The 17,741-nt window shown below is 36.6% G+C and overlaps 1 protein-coding gene across 2 annotated transcripts in view; it reads left to right on the plus strand.

Annotated features, from left to right (window-relative positions):
- Positions 1 to 17,741, plus strand: part of CUL2 (cullin 2) — a 69,664-nt gene that overhangs the window by 43,286 nt on the left and 8,637 nt on the right. For both annotated transcript variants that reach the window (XM_070472023.1, XM_020872687.2), the window contains 8 exons: positions 2,706 to 2,830; positions 4,690 to 4,797; positions 7,971 to 8,030; positions 8,727 to 8,855; positions 8,948 to 9,034; positions 10,007 to 10,159; positions 10,656 to 10,733; positions 14,803 to 14,869. In XM_070472023.1, the coding sequence (XP_070328124.1) occupies positions 2,706 to 2,830; positions 4,690 to 4,797; positions 7,971 to 8,030; positions 8,727 to 8,855; positions 8,948 to 9,034; positions 10,007 to 10,159; positions 10,656 to 10,733; positions 14,803 to 14,869 (807 nt within the window). The remainder of the gene's footprint in view (positions 1 to 2,705; positions 2,831 to 4,689; positions 4,798 to 7,970; positions 8,031 to 8,726; positions 8,856 to 8,947; positions 9,035 to 10,006; positions 10,160 to 10,655; positions 10,734 to 14,802; positions 14,870 to 17,741) is intronic.

Here is a 17,741-nt window from a genome sequence, read left to right on the forward strand (position 1 = left end):
TACCGTCTCCTGGGGATCTTCCCAACCCAGGGATCGGACCCAGGTGTCCTGCATTGCAGGCGGATTCTTTACCAGCTGAGCCACAAGGGAAGAGAAAATAAACACGTGGTTCTTCATCAAACTAAAAGGCGTCTGCCCAGCAAAGGGAACCATTAACAGAATGAAAAAGCGACCTACTGAATGGGAAAAAATCACATATCTGATAAAGGACTCATACAACTCAATAGCAAAAAAAAATTGAAAAATGAGCAGAAGACCTGAATGGGCATTTTTCTAAAGAAGACCTCCAAATGGCCAACAGGTACATGAAAAGGTGCTCACCATCATTAATCATCAGGGAAATACAAATCCAAAGCACAGTGAGGTATCACCTAGCACCTGTTAGCATGGCCATTATCCAAAAGACTAGAAATAACTAGGATATAAAGAAAAGGGAGCTCTCGTGTACTGTTGGTAAGAAATGAAAATTGGTGGAGCCACTATGAAGAATAGTATGGAGGTTTCTCAGAAATTAAAAAGTAAAACTTTCATGTGATCTAGCAGTTCTACCTCTGGGTATTTATCTAAAAAGAAAAAGAAAAAGCTAAAAAAAGATATAGGCATCCCAGTGTTCATTGCAGCATTATTTACAAGAGCCAAAATAAGGAAACAACTTAAGTGTCTGTCAGTAGATGAGTGGATGAAAATAAATACACAAACACAGAGAAATATCATTCAGCTATGTAAGCAAAATGAAGTATTGCTATTTTGAAACAACATGGAAGGATCTCCAGGGCATTGTGCTAAGTGAAATGTCAGACAAAGACAAATACTATGAGATCTCACTTATATATGGAATATAAAAAGCAAAACAAGTGAGCTCATTAATACAGAGAACAGATGGAGTGGTTGCTGAAGTCAAGGTGGTTGGGTGAAGGAAATCACGAGGCTTAATAACTTCCAGTTACTAAAAAAAAAAAAAGTCATGGGGATGTAATAATATGTAGCATGGTAGCTAGTTAATAATACTGTGTTACATATTTGAAAGTTGCTAAGAGAATAGATTTTAAAATGTCTCATCACAGGAAAAAGGTTATAAATATGTATGGTGAAAGATGGTAACTGGACTGTAATGATCATTTTGCAGTATATAACAATATTGAAAATCATTTTGTTATAATCTTTGGTATATGTCAGTTATACTTGAAAAAAAGACAGTCATAAGGTTATATATTTGCAATTGTTGAAAAAGGTTTGTCCAAAATATAAAATAATTAGGACATTTGAACAGTCACTGCAAAATAGAAGATATCTTAGATGGCCAATAAACATATAAAAAAGTCTCTCAATCTCACTAAAACAGGGAAATATAAATTAAAATCACACTAAGATATCAGTAATTAATCACATTTTGATATAAAATGAAAAAGACTGAAAATAATAAGTGTTTAAAAGTGTATAGAGTATCAGGAACTTGTTATACATTGGACGTAGAGTATAAATTGATGCACCCACCTTGAAACGCTTGACAGTGAGTAACACTGAATAACCATATCTCTTACGATCAGCCGTTGCTCTCCTAGGTGTTAACTCCCCCACCCAAAATGCATGCACACATGCACAGAAGAATGTGTGCAAGCATGCTCACAGCAGCGTTGTTTGTGATAGCCCCAAACTGTAAACAGTACAGATGTCCTGTAACTGTAGAATGAATAAAGTACCACACAGTGATATGATGGAAGATTAAAGAAGAGTGGGAAGGAACACCTGATAGCTGTGTACAACTCAGATGAACCTTTCATACTGAACCAAAGAAACCAAACCTGAAAGAATTGGATGATTTTGTTCTTACAGATAGTTAGATCAGGTAGATCTGATCTGTGGTTTAGTTGAGTAGTGTCGTCATGACTGTGATTACCGTTGTGGAAGAGCAGGAGCAGTAGTGAAGGCAAGGGGCTTCCGGGAGGAGGTGGTGTCCATTTCTTACTGTGGGTGGCTGGGGAGGGGGGTCGCTTGTGGTAATTCATTCAGCTGCACACTTATGGATTGTATACTCTTCCATATGTGTGTTATACTTCAATAAAAAGTTTAAAATAAAAACCACTACACTGAGATGTCATTTTGCACCTCTCCGTGTGAAGATCATAGCATTTGTTGACAGAGCGCCCCACTGCTGAGGCCTCTGTCTGCAAGGCCCTTCTGTAAGACAACTTTTGCATAGTAGTCCCACTTCTGGGAATTCATACTATGGATACTCTTGCCCATATGCAGGATTATTAATTGTAACAATGTAAATATCAAAAGATTAGAAACAGCAAAATTCCCATGAGTTGTTAAATAATTGTCATATAGCTGTCAAATGGAGTGTTAAGCAGTTGTAAAATATGAGGAAATGCTTTATGTACTGATATGAAAAGATCTTCAAGTTAAAATGTTGTGTTCTGCAGTCACAAATAACATATGAAACACGCTTCACTGTTTATTAAAAAAGGTGGGCAGAGGGAAGAATAGTGCTTGAATGGGTAGGAAACATCTCTGAGAAGATACTACACAGCCACCGCATTGCTTTCCCAGGAGAGGAGTACAGGGGATTAGGAGAAAGGTGTGGGGGACTTATTTGCATATGCTTCTGTAATTCTGCATTTTGAACCATGTATTACCTGTTGTATTAAAAATATTTTTTAAACTGTTTGTAAATTTCATAATAAATTTCTCTCTCCCCTCAGACATGGCAAATATGTATGTCTTACTCCGTGCTGTGTCCACTGGTTTACCTCATATGATTCAGGAGCTGCAAAATCATATCCACGATGAGGGCCTTAGAGCAACCAGTAATCTTACTCAGGAAAATGTGAGTGACATAAGGAATGGGAAGATTCTTCTCTTAATCAGACCATCATGGAGTTTTTCTTTTGACTTTACTGTTTAAAAGCATGAAGGAAAAGTCCTACCATGCCAATAAATGAGACGTCTTTATTAAAATGTTCAAATCTCGATTTTGTTGGACATGTTTTAGAATTATCAGTAATTAGGAAATCAGTGAGTAAGACTTCTTACACACTACTGTGTTCATTTAGCAATTCTTAGTTAATTTCTCACAGAAAAGTATGTTTGCAATTTCAAAATAGTTGTTTCTACATAACTAGCATCTATGATTAGTTAATTGTAGTGGTAATGGTGTTAATCACTGATCATATAGACAACTTACAATTTGGTTTCCTTTTACATGTCCTGGGTATGATAGCCAAGGAGGCAAATTTGGATTAAAACTATCTTCCCTAAATACATGCTTACTACCCAAAATACTCAACAGTGACCCTTATGTCTCCAATTCCTGTCTTTCTTAAGAGTTTCCTGCCATTTAAATGACAGTTTACAACAAGGTGTCTTTCTTATCAAAGCATGCTCCTGTTGTCAAATTTTGTTGGATCACCTTCCTTGGTTTTACTAGTAATGGATGACAACTAAGGTAGACATGACATCATATGTCACTTGTCTTCCCTAAGTAGAGCTGTTTGCTCCTCTGTGAGGAGTGATCTGTGTATAGACCTTATTTAAAAAAAAGAAAAGAGATGCCACTCAGTTGTTTCTGACTCTTTGCAACCCCATGGAATTCTCCAGGCCACAATACTGAAGGCGGTAGCTTTCCCTTCTCCAGGGAGTCTTCCCAACCCAGGGGTCAGACCCAGGTCTCCAGCATTGCAGGTGGATTTTTTCACCAGCTGAGCCACAAGGGAAGTCCAAGAATACTGGAGTGGGTAGCCTGTCCCTTCTCCAGCGGATCTTCCTGACCCAGGAACTGAACCTGGGTCTCTTGCATTGCAGAGGGATTCTTTACCAGCTGAGCTATTAGGGAAACCCTATGGACCTTATTGATCCAGGAACATTTATGAAATACTGTTCTCCTTAGCCGTAGAATTGTCCTTGGCAGATAATTCTTAGATGTCATGTCCTGTCACAGTCATGTATAAACTTTTCTATTTTTGTTAAACTGTTGGTTTATATTGTTTAGATATAATAGCCTGTATTATTTACTAGTTTTCTTAGTTTATGTTAGTTTACAGATTCAGGGTGTGGAATGACATTGGTCATAGAGGCATAGAGTTTAATGCCACGGCCTGGGAGATGCAAGTACAAGAGAATGTGTTCATAGGACACTTGGAAAATTTTTAGCTGACTTAGAAGTCTTAGGTCTAACTTCATAGTTATCTCCATTAATAGTGAAAACTCACTTTTGCACTACTAGGTAGGTATTTCTTTACTGTGAGATGTGGGCAACTGTACTTCTGTACTCTTGAGTCTCAGTTTTCACAGATAATATGTTTTTAACCTCTCCCCTCTCTCAGCCTTTAGTGGCTTTGAAGACCATTTTTGTTTACATAATGCCCCAAGAAATTGATAGGCCTGGTAGTTCTGAGGTTGTATCTAGTTACCTTTATGATACAGAATCCCAGCACCAGAGAGGTGTGTTTTCCATGGGTTCTTTTGGAAGAGGAACCACAGTCCTCCATTTCTGGTATTGAATGACAGCTAATTTCAACATTGAAGTTTTAGATTTTGACTGTTTTAGCTAAAAACATTTTTTGAGGATGTGTGTTGTGTGTAACATTGCTTGCTGGGGGAAAACTTCACTCTTAAGTAGTCATTACTAAGCCTAATTGTTATATCCCTGAACTTCTTAAAATATGATTTTGTATTTCTTATTTTTAGATGCCAACACTATTTGTGGAGTCAGTTTTAGAAGTACATGGTAAATTTGTTCAACTTATCAACACTGTTTTGAATGGTGATCAGCACTTTATGAGTGCGTTGGATAAGGTAACTTTTCAATACATGTATCTTTATCTGTATATAATTCTCCTAATTTAATCATTCTTTAAGTAGTTTCAGAAATAGGGATACTAATTATGAGATTTCTAATCTGTACATGAAGATTAACCTTAATCAACCAACTTCATAGTGAAAGTCAGAAGTATGTAACTTATAACTTTTAAGTAAATAACTGAATTATTAAATTGAATGCTTGGATTATATGGGAATTGAATTTCCCTTGATTTTGCTGTAAAAGGAGACTTGTTAATACACTAGTACATTCTGAGAATACATGTATAATTTTAGTATTATTTAGTGCTCTTTTTTCCTTTGAATATAATACTTAGGCTATATTGAATAATACTTGAAAGAAAATTAAATATATTTTACAAACTTGAATTTAAATTTGCTTACATGTTTGTTGTAAGATTTTTCACAATATAGTTTTATTCTGTGTTCAGATATTAGAAATGAGTTATAAAGAGCATCTTTCAGTAGGAACAGGATATATATAATCATTATATAATTGTCATGAGGGATACAAGGATTAGAGTTTACTTTGTATTATATATGAAAAGAATATTAATAAACTACCACCAAAATGCCGTTTTGTTTGAGGTAGTAATTTCTGGATGTACCGATTATAGCATATATTAAGCCAACTGTATTTTTACCCTGTTCAGTTCAGTTCAGTTACTTAGTTGTGTCTGACTTTTTGTGACCCCATGAACTGCAGCACACCAGGCCTCCCTGACCATCACCAACTCCCAGAGTTTACCCAAATTCATGTCCACTGAGTTGGTGATGCCATCCAGCCATCTCATCCTCTGTCCCCTTTTCCTCCTGCCCTCAATATTTCCCAGCATCAGGGTCCTTTCAAATGAGTCAGCTCTTTGCATCAGGTGGCCAAAGTATTGGAGTTTCAGCTTCAACATCAGTCCTTCCAATGAACATTAAGGACTCATCTCCTTTAGGATGGACTGGTTGGATCTCCTTACAGTCCAAGGGACTCTCAGGAGTCTTCTCCAACACCACAGCTCCAAAGCATCAATTGGTTCAACTTTCTTTTTAGTCCAACTCTCACATCCATACATGACTACTGGAAAAACCATAGCTTTGACTAGACGGACCTTTGTTGGCAAAGTAATGTCTCTGCTTTTTAATAAGCTGTCTAGGTTAATCATAACTTTCCTTCCAAGAAGCAAGCATATTTTAATTTCATGGCTGCAATTACCATCTGCAGTGATTTTGGAGCCCAAAAAAGTAAAGTCAGCCATTGTTTCCACCGTTTCCCCATCTATTTGCCATAAAGTGATGGGGCTGGATGCCATGATCTTAGTTTTCTGAATGTTGAGTTTTAAGCCAACTTTTTCACTCTCCTCTTTCACTTTCATCAAGAGGCTCTTTAGTTCTTCATCACTTTCTGCCATAAGGGTGGTGTCATTTGCATATCTGAGGTTATTGATGTTTCTCCCAGCAATCTCGATTCCAGCTTGTTCTTCATGCAGCCCAGTGTTTCTCATGATGTACTCTGTATATGAGTTAAATAAGCAGGGTGACAATATAAAGCCTCGAGGTACTCCTTTCCCTATTTGGAACCAGTCTGTTCCATGTCCAGTTTTAACTGTTGCTTCCTAATCTGCATATAGATTTCTCAAGAGGAAGGTCAGGTGGTCTGGTATTCCCATCTCTTTCAGAATTTTCCACAGTTTATTTTGATCCACACAGTCAAAGGCTTTGGCATAGTCAATAAAGTAGAAATAGATGATTTTCTGAAACTCTCTTGTGTTTTCGATGATCCATCAGATGTTGGCAATTTGATCTCTGGTTCCTCTGCCTTTTCTAAAACCAGCTTGAACACCTGGAAGTTCACAGTTCATGTATTGCTGAAGCCTGGCTTGGAGAATTTTGAGCATTACTTGACTAGCGTGTGAGATGAGTGTAATTGTGCGGTAGTTTGAGCATTCTTCGGCATTGCCTTTCTTTGTGATTGGAATGAAAACTGACCTTTTCCAGTCCTGTGGCCACTGCTGAGTTTTCCAAATTTGCTGGCATATTGAGTGCAACACTTCCATGGAATCATCTTTTAGGATTTGAAATACCTCAACTGGAATTCCATCACCTCCACTAGCTTTGTTTGTAGTGATGCTTCCTAAGGCCCACTTGAGTTGACATTCCAGGATGTCTGGCTCTAGATGAGTGATCACACCATCATGATTATCTGGGTCATGAAGATCTTTTTTGTATAGTTCTTCTGTGTGTCCTTTCTACCTCTTCTTAATATCTTCTGCTTCTGTTAGATCCATACCATCTCTGTCCTTTATTGAGCCCATCTTTGCATGAAATGTTCCCTTGTTGTATCTAATTTTCTTGAAGAGCTCTCTAGTCTTTCCCATTCTATTGTTTTCTTCTATTTGTTTGCATTGATCGCTGAGGAAGGCTTATCTCCTGGCTATTCTTTGGAACTCTGCATCAAATGGGAATATGTTTCCTTTTCTCCTTTGCATTTTGCTTCTCTTCTTTTCACAGCTATTTGTAAGGCCTCCTCAGGCAGCCATTTTGCTTTTTTGCATTTCTTTTTCTTGGGGATCATCTTGATCCCTGTCTCCAGTACACTGTCACGAACCTCCATCCATAGTTCATCAGGCACTCTGTCTATCAGATCTAGTCCCTTAAATCTTTTTCTCACCTCCACTGTATAATCGTAAGGGATTTGATTTAGGTCATACCTGAATGGTCTATTGGTTTTCCCCACTTTCTTCAATTTAAGTCTGAATTTGGCAATAAGAAGTTCATGATCTGAGCCACAGTCAACTCCTGGTCTTGTTTTTGCTGACTGTATAGAGCTTCTCCATCTTAGGCTGCAAAGAATATAATCAATCTGATTTTGGTGTTGGCCACCTAGTGATGTCCATGTGTAGAGTCTTCTCTTGTGTTGTTGGAAGAGGGTGTTTGCTATGACCAGTGCCTTCTCTTGGCAAAGCTCTTATTATTAGCCTTTGCCCTGCTTCATTCTGTACTCCCAAGGCCAAATTTTCCTGTTACTTCAGGTGTTTCTTGACTTCCTAGTTTTGCATTCTAGTCCCCTGTAACAAAAAGGACATCCTTTTTGGGTGTTAGTTCTAAAAGGTCTTTTACCCTATTGCTGGCGACTAATTCCTGTTCTGTCTTCTATTTAGGCCCTTACATCAGTTGTAAATTACAGAGAACCCAAGTCTGTTTGCAAAGCACCTGAATTGGTAAGTTTGATGGTTGCATAAATGTAATCTTATGAAAAATTGGCATTAGAGGATGCAAGCTGAGAGGAATGTCAGATTTGTTTTTGTAGCATTTTTTTAAAAAATTGATGAAATTAATTATTAAAAATAAAAACTGATCAACATTGTATATAATGTTGGCATTTGTATAAGGGATGCAGTAGGTCATCTCCATAGCGTTTTCTTAAAAAATATTTAAAATATTCCATCTTACAAAGTTTGGGTTGGAAAGTATGACTGCTTTAAAATAATTTGCATTAAAAAAAAATAATTTGGCATTTCATAGAGGTTTAATTTTATCTGAACTCTAAAAGGAGGAATTTGATGACAAATGAAAACCTTTAAAGGAAACTTGCTTATAAGGTTGTTGTAAGATTTTTATTAGGTATTTTTTTAGTGTCAGAAATGATAGTACTGCTCAAAACTCACCTGGGTGTTGCATCAAAACCTAGTTACTTATATCAGTGCTCCATTGGATCATTCAGTGTTGATTAGATTTTACTTGTTTATAGTTTTTTAAAAAAATTTACCCAGTGACATGTATTTTAAGTTTTAATGCAAAATTTCAAAACATAAGCTCGAGGATGACAAAAACCCATGATCTTATTTTGTGTTGTTACCATGGTGACTCCTTTGAGAAGGACCCTTTGTAAGAGTTACTGTCAATTTCTATTTGAGCTCGCTAAGTACTGTGACAACTTGCTGAAGAAATCAGCAAAGGGGATGACAGAGAATGAAGTAGAGGACAAGCTCACGAGCTTTATCACTGTCTTCAAATATATTGACGACAAAGATGTTTTTCAAAAGGTAATTTTTGAGTCTGACAGTTTTGTGTGTTAGCTTTGATTAATCTTTGAATTTTAAATCAGAAAATAATCTTTTAATCTTTTTTAATGTAGTTCTACGCAAGAATGTTGGCGAAGCGTTTAATTCATGGGTTATCTATGTCTATGGATTCTGAAGAAGCCATGATCAATAAATTAAAGGTACTGTAGGACTTTGATATGATGTCTTAGAAGTTATTTCACTAGCACACAGAGATGGTCATTTTCACAATATGAGTAATAGGAAATAATTCATTAGCAGTTGACTGGTTAAATGTTAAGTGTAGTTTCATGTTAGCACATGCAAATGCTGTATTAAAGGACAGAATCTCTGTGTTGATATAGAATCATCTACAAGATAAGATTTATATTACTTAGAAACGAACATACTTAAAATATTCCTTCAAGTATAAGTTTTGTGGAGAACATTTGAATTTCAGTTCACTTTTATGTGATTTTAGCTTACACACTGATGAGATAAGCACTTGCTGATTCATATTTATGCTGAGTTATTCAATAGTTGATAGTTTTCCTGTATAGCAGACATTGAATATGTAGTCCATTTCAAAGATGCCAAAAATAACTTTTAATTTTTAAAGATAATGTTAACAAAGATTTTAAATCCCAAGATTAGAGATCCAGATTTTTTGACCTTATGATCACAGAGTTTGGAATAATTTCAAAGAAATAGATTTCTTCATTATTCAGCTGATAGTATTAAAAATCTGCCTCAGTGTCCTCCTTATAACTTAACTACTGGCTCAAATATTCCCAGTTGTCTTTCATGTGTATTCGATACTATCTGTAAACCTTACAAGGTGTCTTACAGTAATGAAGCAGTTTTTAGTGTTGAAATGACATACAGATTTATAGAAAAGTTCTTGTTTTAAATGGAAATTTGTTACTTCATGAATATTTGTTTTCATTCACTTATTTAATCTGTGTTAAAAAAAGAAGAAGAAAGGGATTTTTGAAATGTTTTGAATAACTGCTTTGCATGATGAATAACACAGGCCTTTGGTGTGAGTGTACAGGCCGGCTCTTTGACCAGAGGCAGAGCAGTAGCAAAGCATTCTTAATAATCAGTATGGTTTATTATTTTTGTTTTTAAATCTTTTAAACTTTCTTCTACAGCAAGCCTGTGGTTATGAATTTACCAGCAAGCTACATCGGATGTATACAGATATGAGTGTCAGTGCAGATCTCAACAATAAGTTCAACAATTTTATAAAAAATCAGGACACAGTAATAGATTTGGGGATTAGTTTTCAAATATATGTTCTACAGGTATGTGTTCTATTGTGGGCATTTACTAATCATTTCTGATACAGAGGACTGATTAACAGATGGATGCCTGATTACCTTTCTTTCAGTCAGAGGGTTATAGCTTCTGAAGTTACATGTTACATTGATTTGGAATGAACTGTGCCCTGATAGTCATGCCGATGGGTTTAATCAGCATTTGGAGGAAGGAGAAAAAGTTGTTTTAGTCACTTGTGGTGGTGGGGTTAGTTGGTAAGTCATGACCAGCTCTTAAGATCCCATAGACTGTAGTCTGCTGATGTCCAAGGGATTTCCCAGGCAGGAATACTGGAGTGGGTTGGCATGTCCTTCTCCAGGGGATCTTTCTGACCAAGGAATCAGGCCTCGGTCTCCTGCATTGCAGGCAGATTCTTTACTGCTGAGTCACCAGGGGATCCCATTGTAGTTGCATCCTTTTTATAAACATTCACTTTCAAGTGAGAAATGTATCTATTTAACAATTTTACTCTTCTCCTTCTAGGCTGGTGCATGGCCTCTTACTCAGGCTCCTTCATCTACATTTGCAATTCCCCAGGAATTGGAAAAAAGTGTACAGATGGTAAGTGGACGGAAGATATATTGGAAGACCTAAGGAATTTTAATAATTGTCTTCATGTTATATCACTTTAAATATTTCTTCAAAGTCTTAAGGGCTCATGCGATATAAAATCATATTTACAAGTTATGATTATTCTGCCTTGTAGGAAGAATGTAAATGATAATAGTTTCTAATTAACACTAAACTAAAACACTTAGTGGTGTCAGTTGTCAGAACGTGTCTCTTAGTTAATTGATTATCTATCATAAGTAATTCTAAATTACAAAAATTTTGATATTAGAAGAAAGTTTTAGAATACAGGACTTAAAGGAGTCATCTTTTAATTTTTCACTTGAATGTGGAGCCATTTTTATAATTCATTTATCCTTTATAATAGTTATTTTTGTTTCTGGGCTATAATTTGGGTAAATATATAGAGAATGGGAAATATTCTAGAAAAAAAAATGAAGATGAAAAATACAGGTAAACATGGTCTTAAAGTGTGACTGAATAGAAACCTTAGAATTCTGTTTTCAGAGACTGTGGAGACTCCATTGTTAGCAGCTGTCGAGCTGTAATTCGTGTACCATGTGGCTTAGTCATATAGTTGTGTAGTCATTTTATCAGGCTGCTGTAACAAAATACCACAGCCTGTGCGGCTTATAAACAACAGAGATTGATTTCTCATGGTTCTGGAGGCTGGAGGTCCAAGGCCAGGATGACAGCATGGTGGGGCAAAGGCCCTCTAAGGAGAGACTGTGTCCTTATGTGGTAGCTGGAGCTGGGGAGCTCTGTGGGATTTAATGCCTTAGATGAGTGATCCAAGCACCTCCCAAAGGCACCACCTTCTAAAACCATCACGATGGGCATCAGGATTTCAACATACGAATTTGGGGAGACACAGACATTCAGGCCACAGCACTACACAGTTCATTTAACGTGTACACTTTCAGTGGTTTTCAGTATAGTCACAGTATGTTCGTTAGCACCGTTAATTTTAGAACATTTTAATTGTTTAATTACCCTGAAAGAAACCCCCTACCCATTAGTCACTCTTCACCTTCACCAACTCCCTACCCCCTCCCCAGCCCTAGGCAATCTGCTTGCTTTCTCTATAGATTTACCCATTCTAGACATCTGTCATGGTGCTCTGTCATATGTGGTCTTTTGTGACTGCCTTCATTCACTTTGCAGAATGTCGCGGTTCATCCATGTTTTAGCCTATGCCAAATACTGCCAAATAATGTTCCATTATATGTAGTCATCACGTTTTATTTACTCATCCAATATCAGTTGAGGGACGTTTGGGCTGTTTTGGTCTTTTTGGCGTATAAGTCATGCTACTCTGAACATTCATGTCTAAGTTTTTGAATGGATGGACATGTTTCCATTTCTCTTCCAGCTGACCCTTTTTGATTCTCTAACTCACCAAACAAGGCTTCTTATTTCTTGATAGGATGGAAGTTTATGTAGCATTTTTTTTTTTTTTATTATCCTTTTCATTAATGTTTTATTTTATATTGGAGTATAGCCAACTAACCAGAGCTTCCCTGGTAACTCAGCTGCTAAAGAATCTGCCTGCAATGCAGGAGACCCTGGTTCGATTTGTAGGTTGGGAAGATGCACTGGAGAAGGGATCGGCTACTCACTCCAGTGTTCTTGGGCTTCACTTGTGGCTCAGCTGGTAAAGAATCTGCCTGCAATGCAAGAGACCTGCATTTGATTCCTAGAGAAGATAAAGGCTACCCACTCCAGTATTCTGGCCTGGAGAATCCATGGACTATATAGTCCTTGGGGTCGCAAAGAGTTGGACATGACCGAGTGACTTTCAGTTTCACTGCCAACTAACAATCTTGTGATAATTTCACCTTCACAGCTGGTTAACAATCTTGTGATAGTTTCAGGTGAGCGGTGAAGGTGACTCAGTCATACGTACACATGTATCCAAAAGGCTTTCGTTATATTTTAGTAGTCTTTTATTTGGGCGATAACTTGAGGTTGTGAACCAGTGAGGTATGCATATGTTATTTAAAATGAAAATGGAGGGTTGCATGGAAACATATACACTACTATATCTAAAACAGGTAGCCAGTGGGAATTTGCTTTATGACTTAGGGAGCTCAGACCAGTGCCCTGGAGGAGTGGGATGGGGTGAGAGGTGGCGATGGGGGTTCCAGAGTGAGGGGACATGTATACTTACGGCTGCTTCATGTTGATGTATGGCAGAAACCAACACAATATTGTAAGACAATTATCCTTCAGTTAAAAATAAATAAAAATACATTGAAAATGATACTTCATTACACTGTTTCCTAGAGAAGTTCACAATGTGCCGTTTGAATCTTTGAATTACATATATTTTTGTTTCTTTCAAAATAAGGATTATAAGTCAAATAACAGTGTGAGCTTTGAAATCATAAATCCTGGTTTTACGTGTCAGTTCTGTAATTTACTGTGCTCTGTGACTCAGGGCAAATAACTTTCTAATTTTCTGTTAACTGATGATACTAATACTCAGAGTGCTGATATGAAGATAAAGTCAGATGTGTAAAGTAAGTACTCAATAAATGATAGCTGATAGTAGAAGTAGTAGTAGTTAATGCTAATATTGATAGTAGTGGTGACAGCAGGCTAGCCTAATATAAACAGTCAGGTATATTTTACAATACCGTGCATAAGGTAGACTTAGAAGACTGACCGACCCCTCACCTTTAACAGTCTTAAAACTCATTTCTTCATAAGAGCATACTTTGCCAATTGAAATTAAAGGAGAAGTTGGCGGCAGAAATAGTAATAGTTTCCTTGTAACTTTGTCATTCTTTTCTTTCTCCTTGAAATAATTATTTTCCAGTACTTATTGGAATACTGGAATAAACCCCTTAAACTTCATTTATTAACATATGGCCACCCCAGGTTCCAGTGTCCTTATTTACAAACAAAAAGTGGGTTTCTTTCTGATTGTAAAATCTTGATTTCAAGAATATTGTTTTCTCCATTTGAACTTTCTCTCAGTACCAGTAGAGGGAGTTTGTCCTTTGTTTTTTCCTAGTAAGTCCAGTTTCAGTATCATTTCACTGTAGGTTATGTACTAGCTCTTTAAAAAGAACTCTCTACTTTTTGGACTGATGTCCCACATTCAGTCAGAGGGAGGAATTTTTTTAATGTCAAAGCTGAGTTACTAGAATGTTTAATTTTCCACAATAGTATCAACAAAAGGATACGAAGTCAAGACTCTGATGCTTTGCTTGTGTTAATGTGTTTGACTGTATGTGGAAGTTAAATCATGGTTGTCACTTTTGGAGTAGCTATTGACACTAGTCAACCTGTCCCTTCAACAAGGGTATATGTTATTGGAGACTAGAGATGAAGGTATGATTTTAATTTATATTTTCATACTGAAATGTGCACAGTAATGTTTTTTGCTTAGTGCTTTATAGGCTTCCCTGGTAGCTCAGCTGGTAAAGAATCCACCTGCAATGCAGGAGACCCTGGTTCGATTTCTAGGTCGGGAAGATCCCCTGGAGAAGGGATAGGCTACCCACTCCAGGATTCTTGGGCTTCCCTGGTGGCTCAGCTGGTAAAGAATCTGCCTGCAGTGCGGGAGACCTGGGTTCAATCCCTGGGTTGGGAAGATCCCCTGGAAAAGGGAGCAGCTACCCACTCCAGTATTCTGGCCTGGAGAACTCTGTGGGTAGAGGGAGGAGCTGGCAGGCTACAGTCCATGGGGTCACAAGGAGTCTGACATGACTGAGCAACTTTCACTTGTATTTATAAAGTTCAAATTGATATCAATCAAAACAGTAGTTTCTGAATTTATACAAAAAGTCAGATTTGCAGGACTGTGGTTTGGCAGTGAAAACCACCGACCGAGTTGTAAGTGAAAAGGGCTGGTCTGCTATCTGCGTAATCTTTATAGGAGCTTTAATGTGTTTTGTGTTTTCTCGTCTGTCAACAGGAGTAAATATACTCTGTGGGCTCTAGTGTCTTTTTCTAACATGAATTTTCTTTTTGCTTTTTTAGTGTAGTGATAGCCAAGTAAGTTAGGTTGTTGTAGCTGAAAATAATTTGGTTCCTTTTTTCTTTTTTACAGTTTGAATTATTTTACAGCCAACATTTCAGTGGAAGGAAACTTACATGGTTACATTATCTTTGTACAGGTAAAATGCATTTAATTATATCTAGTTTAATGAAATCTACATGATAATGATTATGTTAAAATTTTGGACAGAGATTTCTTAGAGCCTAATTATAGTTTTTTTTTTTTTTTTTTTCTCTTCTAATTATAGTTTTTAACCTTTCCTTCTTCATCTACCTTTCTGGTTACCCTTAAAGCAACAATAAAGAAGTTCACATGCAGCACTTTTAATAGTGTGCTGCTGATAAAGAATTTCTGAATTTTATAATAGTTTCATACATTTCTGTAACAAAAACTTTTGATAGATATTTGGAATTTTATTTAGAAACCCAGACTTGATGAGTCAGATACTCTTAAAAGAACCTGTTCTTTCTAGATATGCCAGATATGCTCAGAAAGTTCATTAATTAATTTACAGCACCACAAGGAGACCTAACCATTTGATTTTTATTTGTGGTACTGTAGTGAACTGCTATAGAAAATGCTTTTTCCAAAATGTCCCAATTAACTTCCAGTACTTCCCAGTTTTAGAAAAGTTTAATCAAAATCTAATCATAGCTTCTTCCTGGAAGAAGAAGCTAATCGTAGCTTCTTCCTGGAAGAAGAAGCTAATCGTAGCTTCTTCCTGGAACAGTGGGGTGGACTTATTGGAAAGTAGGATTAATATTTTGGGTAGTGAGAGCTTGTATGTAATTGCTTTGAGCTGCCTGAAGATGTGAGCCCAAGCAAACACTAAGAATTTTGTCTACTTTTGCTAAAGCTATGCTTTGAAAAGTGCATTGAATCAACTTTCAGTTTGTATAAGAAGGAAAGGATATCCATGTATGTTAATGTCTCTTAGAAATGATACAGGAAAACCTGATTAGTTGCTATACCTTTATCAGGAAATTGACTCGAGAAATTTCTGGTGGCTCAGTGGTAAAGAATCCACCTGCCAATGCAGGATATGCAGATTGATCCCTGGGTTGGAAAGAGAAACATAAGTACCATTTATTTGATTACTTTATATTTGAAATACGATGTCTCATTATGTTAGTAATGCATATTAGTACATAATAATTAGTACATAGTAATACATATTTATACAAGTGTATCTTTAATGAACAAGTTGAGCATTTTGATTTTTCGTGAAATAAAGAGATGTTTGCTGATAGTCTTAGTATGTGGTCACTTAGTAGCTGGTTTTTAGTTTTATACCTGTTGTGAATTTTTATATTCTCATTTAGTAAATTGGTTTTAAGAAACTATACATTTGCTGGACCAGTGTTTTATTTATTTATTTATTTTTCTTTTCATTTATTTTTATTAGTTGGATGGACCAGTGTTTTAATGTACTTGAATTAAAGTTACTTTTACTTTCCCTAAATATATATCTTGGGGAGTTTAAACGCTCTTTGCAGTTACCTCAGCAGTAATCAGTCCATCTCTTCAAGTAGCTTTAATGAGGGACTTAACTTTTTGGTGTATGGAAACTAGTTGTATTAAGATACTGGTGAGAATATCTCTTCGGGGGTCCTGATCACTCGTGGCTGGAGCATCCGCTGGTGATCACGGCTTGAATCGGGTGTCTTACTCCTGGCTGCAGATCGGTGACACTCTGTCGTGCACTCGGCAGTTTAGCAGCTGACGTTACTCGTAACGAAAAATTCTCCGCTAAAGACTAGGTTGCTGATAGGTAAGGAGGGAGAAACTCAGATGAAACTGTTTTCAGAGTTCTGCCTACTCTTTATTTCTGGCAGCTGCTAATACCACTTGAATTATGGTTGGCTAATTTTTCAAGTATATATGTATCAGAATGTTTTATTCTAGTTGGGAGTCTCTTAGAGTATTCTAAAGGTTAAATGACCTCTTTGTCATTCTCCTTTCCTGTTTACCCAGCAGTAATTAAGTGAATCATCCAGATTTCGGGTTTTATCCCCTACCCCACATACTCCTCACCCTTTCCCCAGTCTTTTCAGCTCTGAGCAGAGTTATAAGAGAATGGTGCTGGAAAAAGTGAGAAGAGGTCCATGTACCCCTGATAATAATAATGTATTGGAAAAAGCAAGAAAACTAAGTTTTCATTTTTTCTCTAAGGGTTGCAGAAAGGATTTGATATCAGTGAATGATACTTTCAACCCTTAATTGTGTTGTCTCCTGATGCTTTCTGGGTTCTTGTGGCAGAGACTCACTCTGTTTCCAGACCCTTGGCAGTATGTTGCAGAATCTTTGACAGCTGGGTGATGGTCCTAGCTTAATCATCTAGATGCTTGAGGCATTATTTTATACTTTGTTTCTGGGATATGATTGAGCAGTCATTGCACAAATGGTCTAATGCCATTTATGTGGTTTATTTTTTTGCCTCTCACCACATTTTCTAAACTTTAATGTTGAGATGAAGCTCTTAAAATGCTCTTTATACTAATTGTTAGTAGGACAATCCTAGTGGTAGTATTCTTATACTTAAACTCTATGTGAATTGGATATTTCGATTAAGTATTAAAACCTTCTTTTATGGAAATTCAGAGATTAGAATTTTTTTTTCTCTAGGTGTTCAAATTTTGAAAGACATTTCTGAGTGTTCGTTTTTTAAAAAAAAAAGTTGAGGCAAAGTGCGAGTTAGAATAAGCATATCTATCTGGTGATACTAAGTTGGAGAATTGACTTATCGCCTTTAAATTCTTTAATTATGTAATGAATGAACTATATATTATTAAATAATAAAAGAAGCACAAAATCTTGACCAGAGTTGCTAATTATCACTAACAGAGCCTTTGGGGTAAGTTCATGTAAAATTCAATTCCTTGAGTTAAAATGTAGAACCCGAAAACCAGATCTCATACTGATTTAGTTTATAAGTCAGTAAAAGTCAAATAATGTAGGATGTGTATGTGCATTTAAGAGAAAGAGAAATG

This window comes from Odocoileus virginianus, chromosome 9, assembly GCF_023699985.2.
Source record: "Odocoileus virginianus isolate 20LAN1187 ecotype Illinois chromosome 9, Ovbor_1.2, whole genome shotgun sequence".
NCBI lineage: Eukaryota > Metazoa > Chordata > Mammalia > Artiodactyla > Cervidae > Odocoileus > Odocoileus virginianus.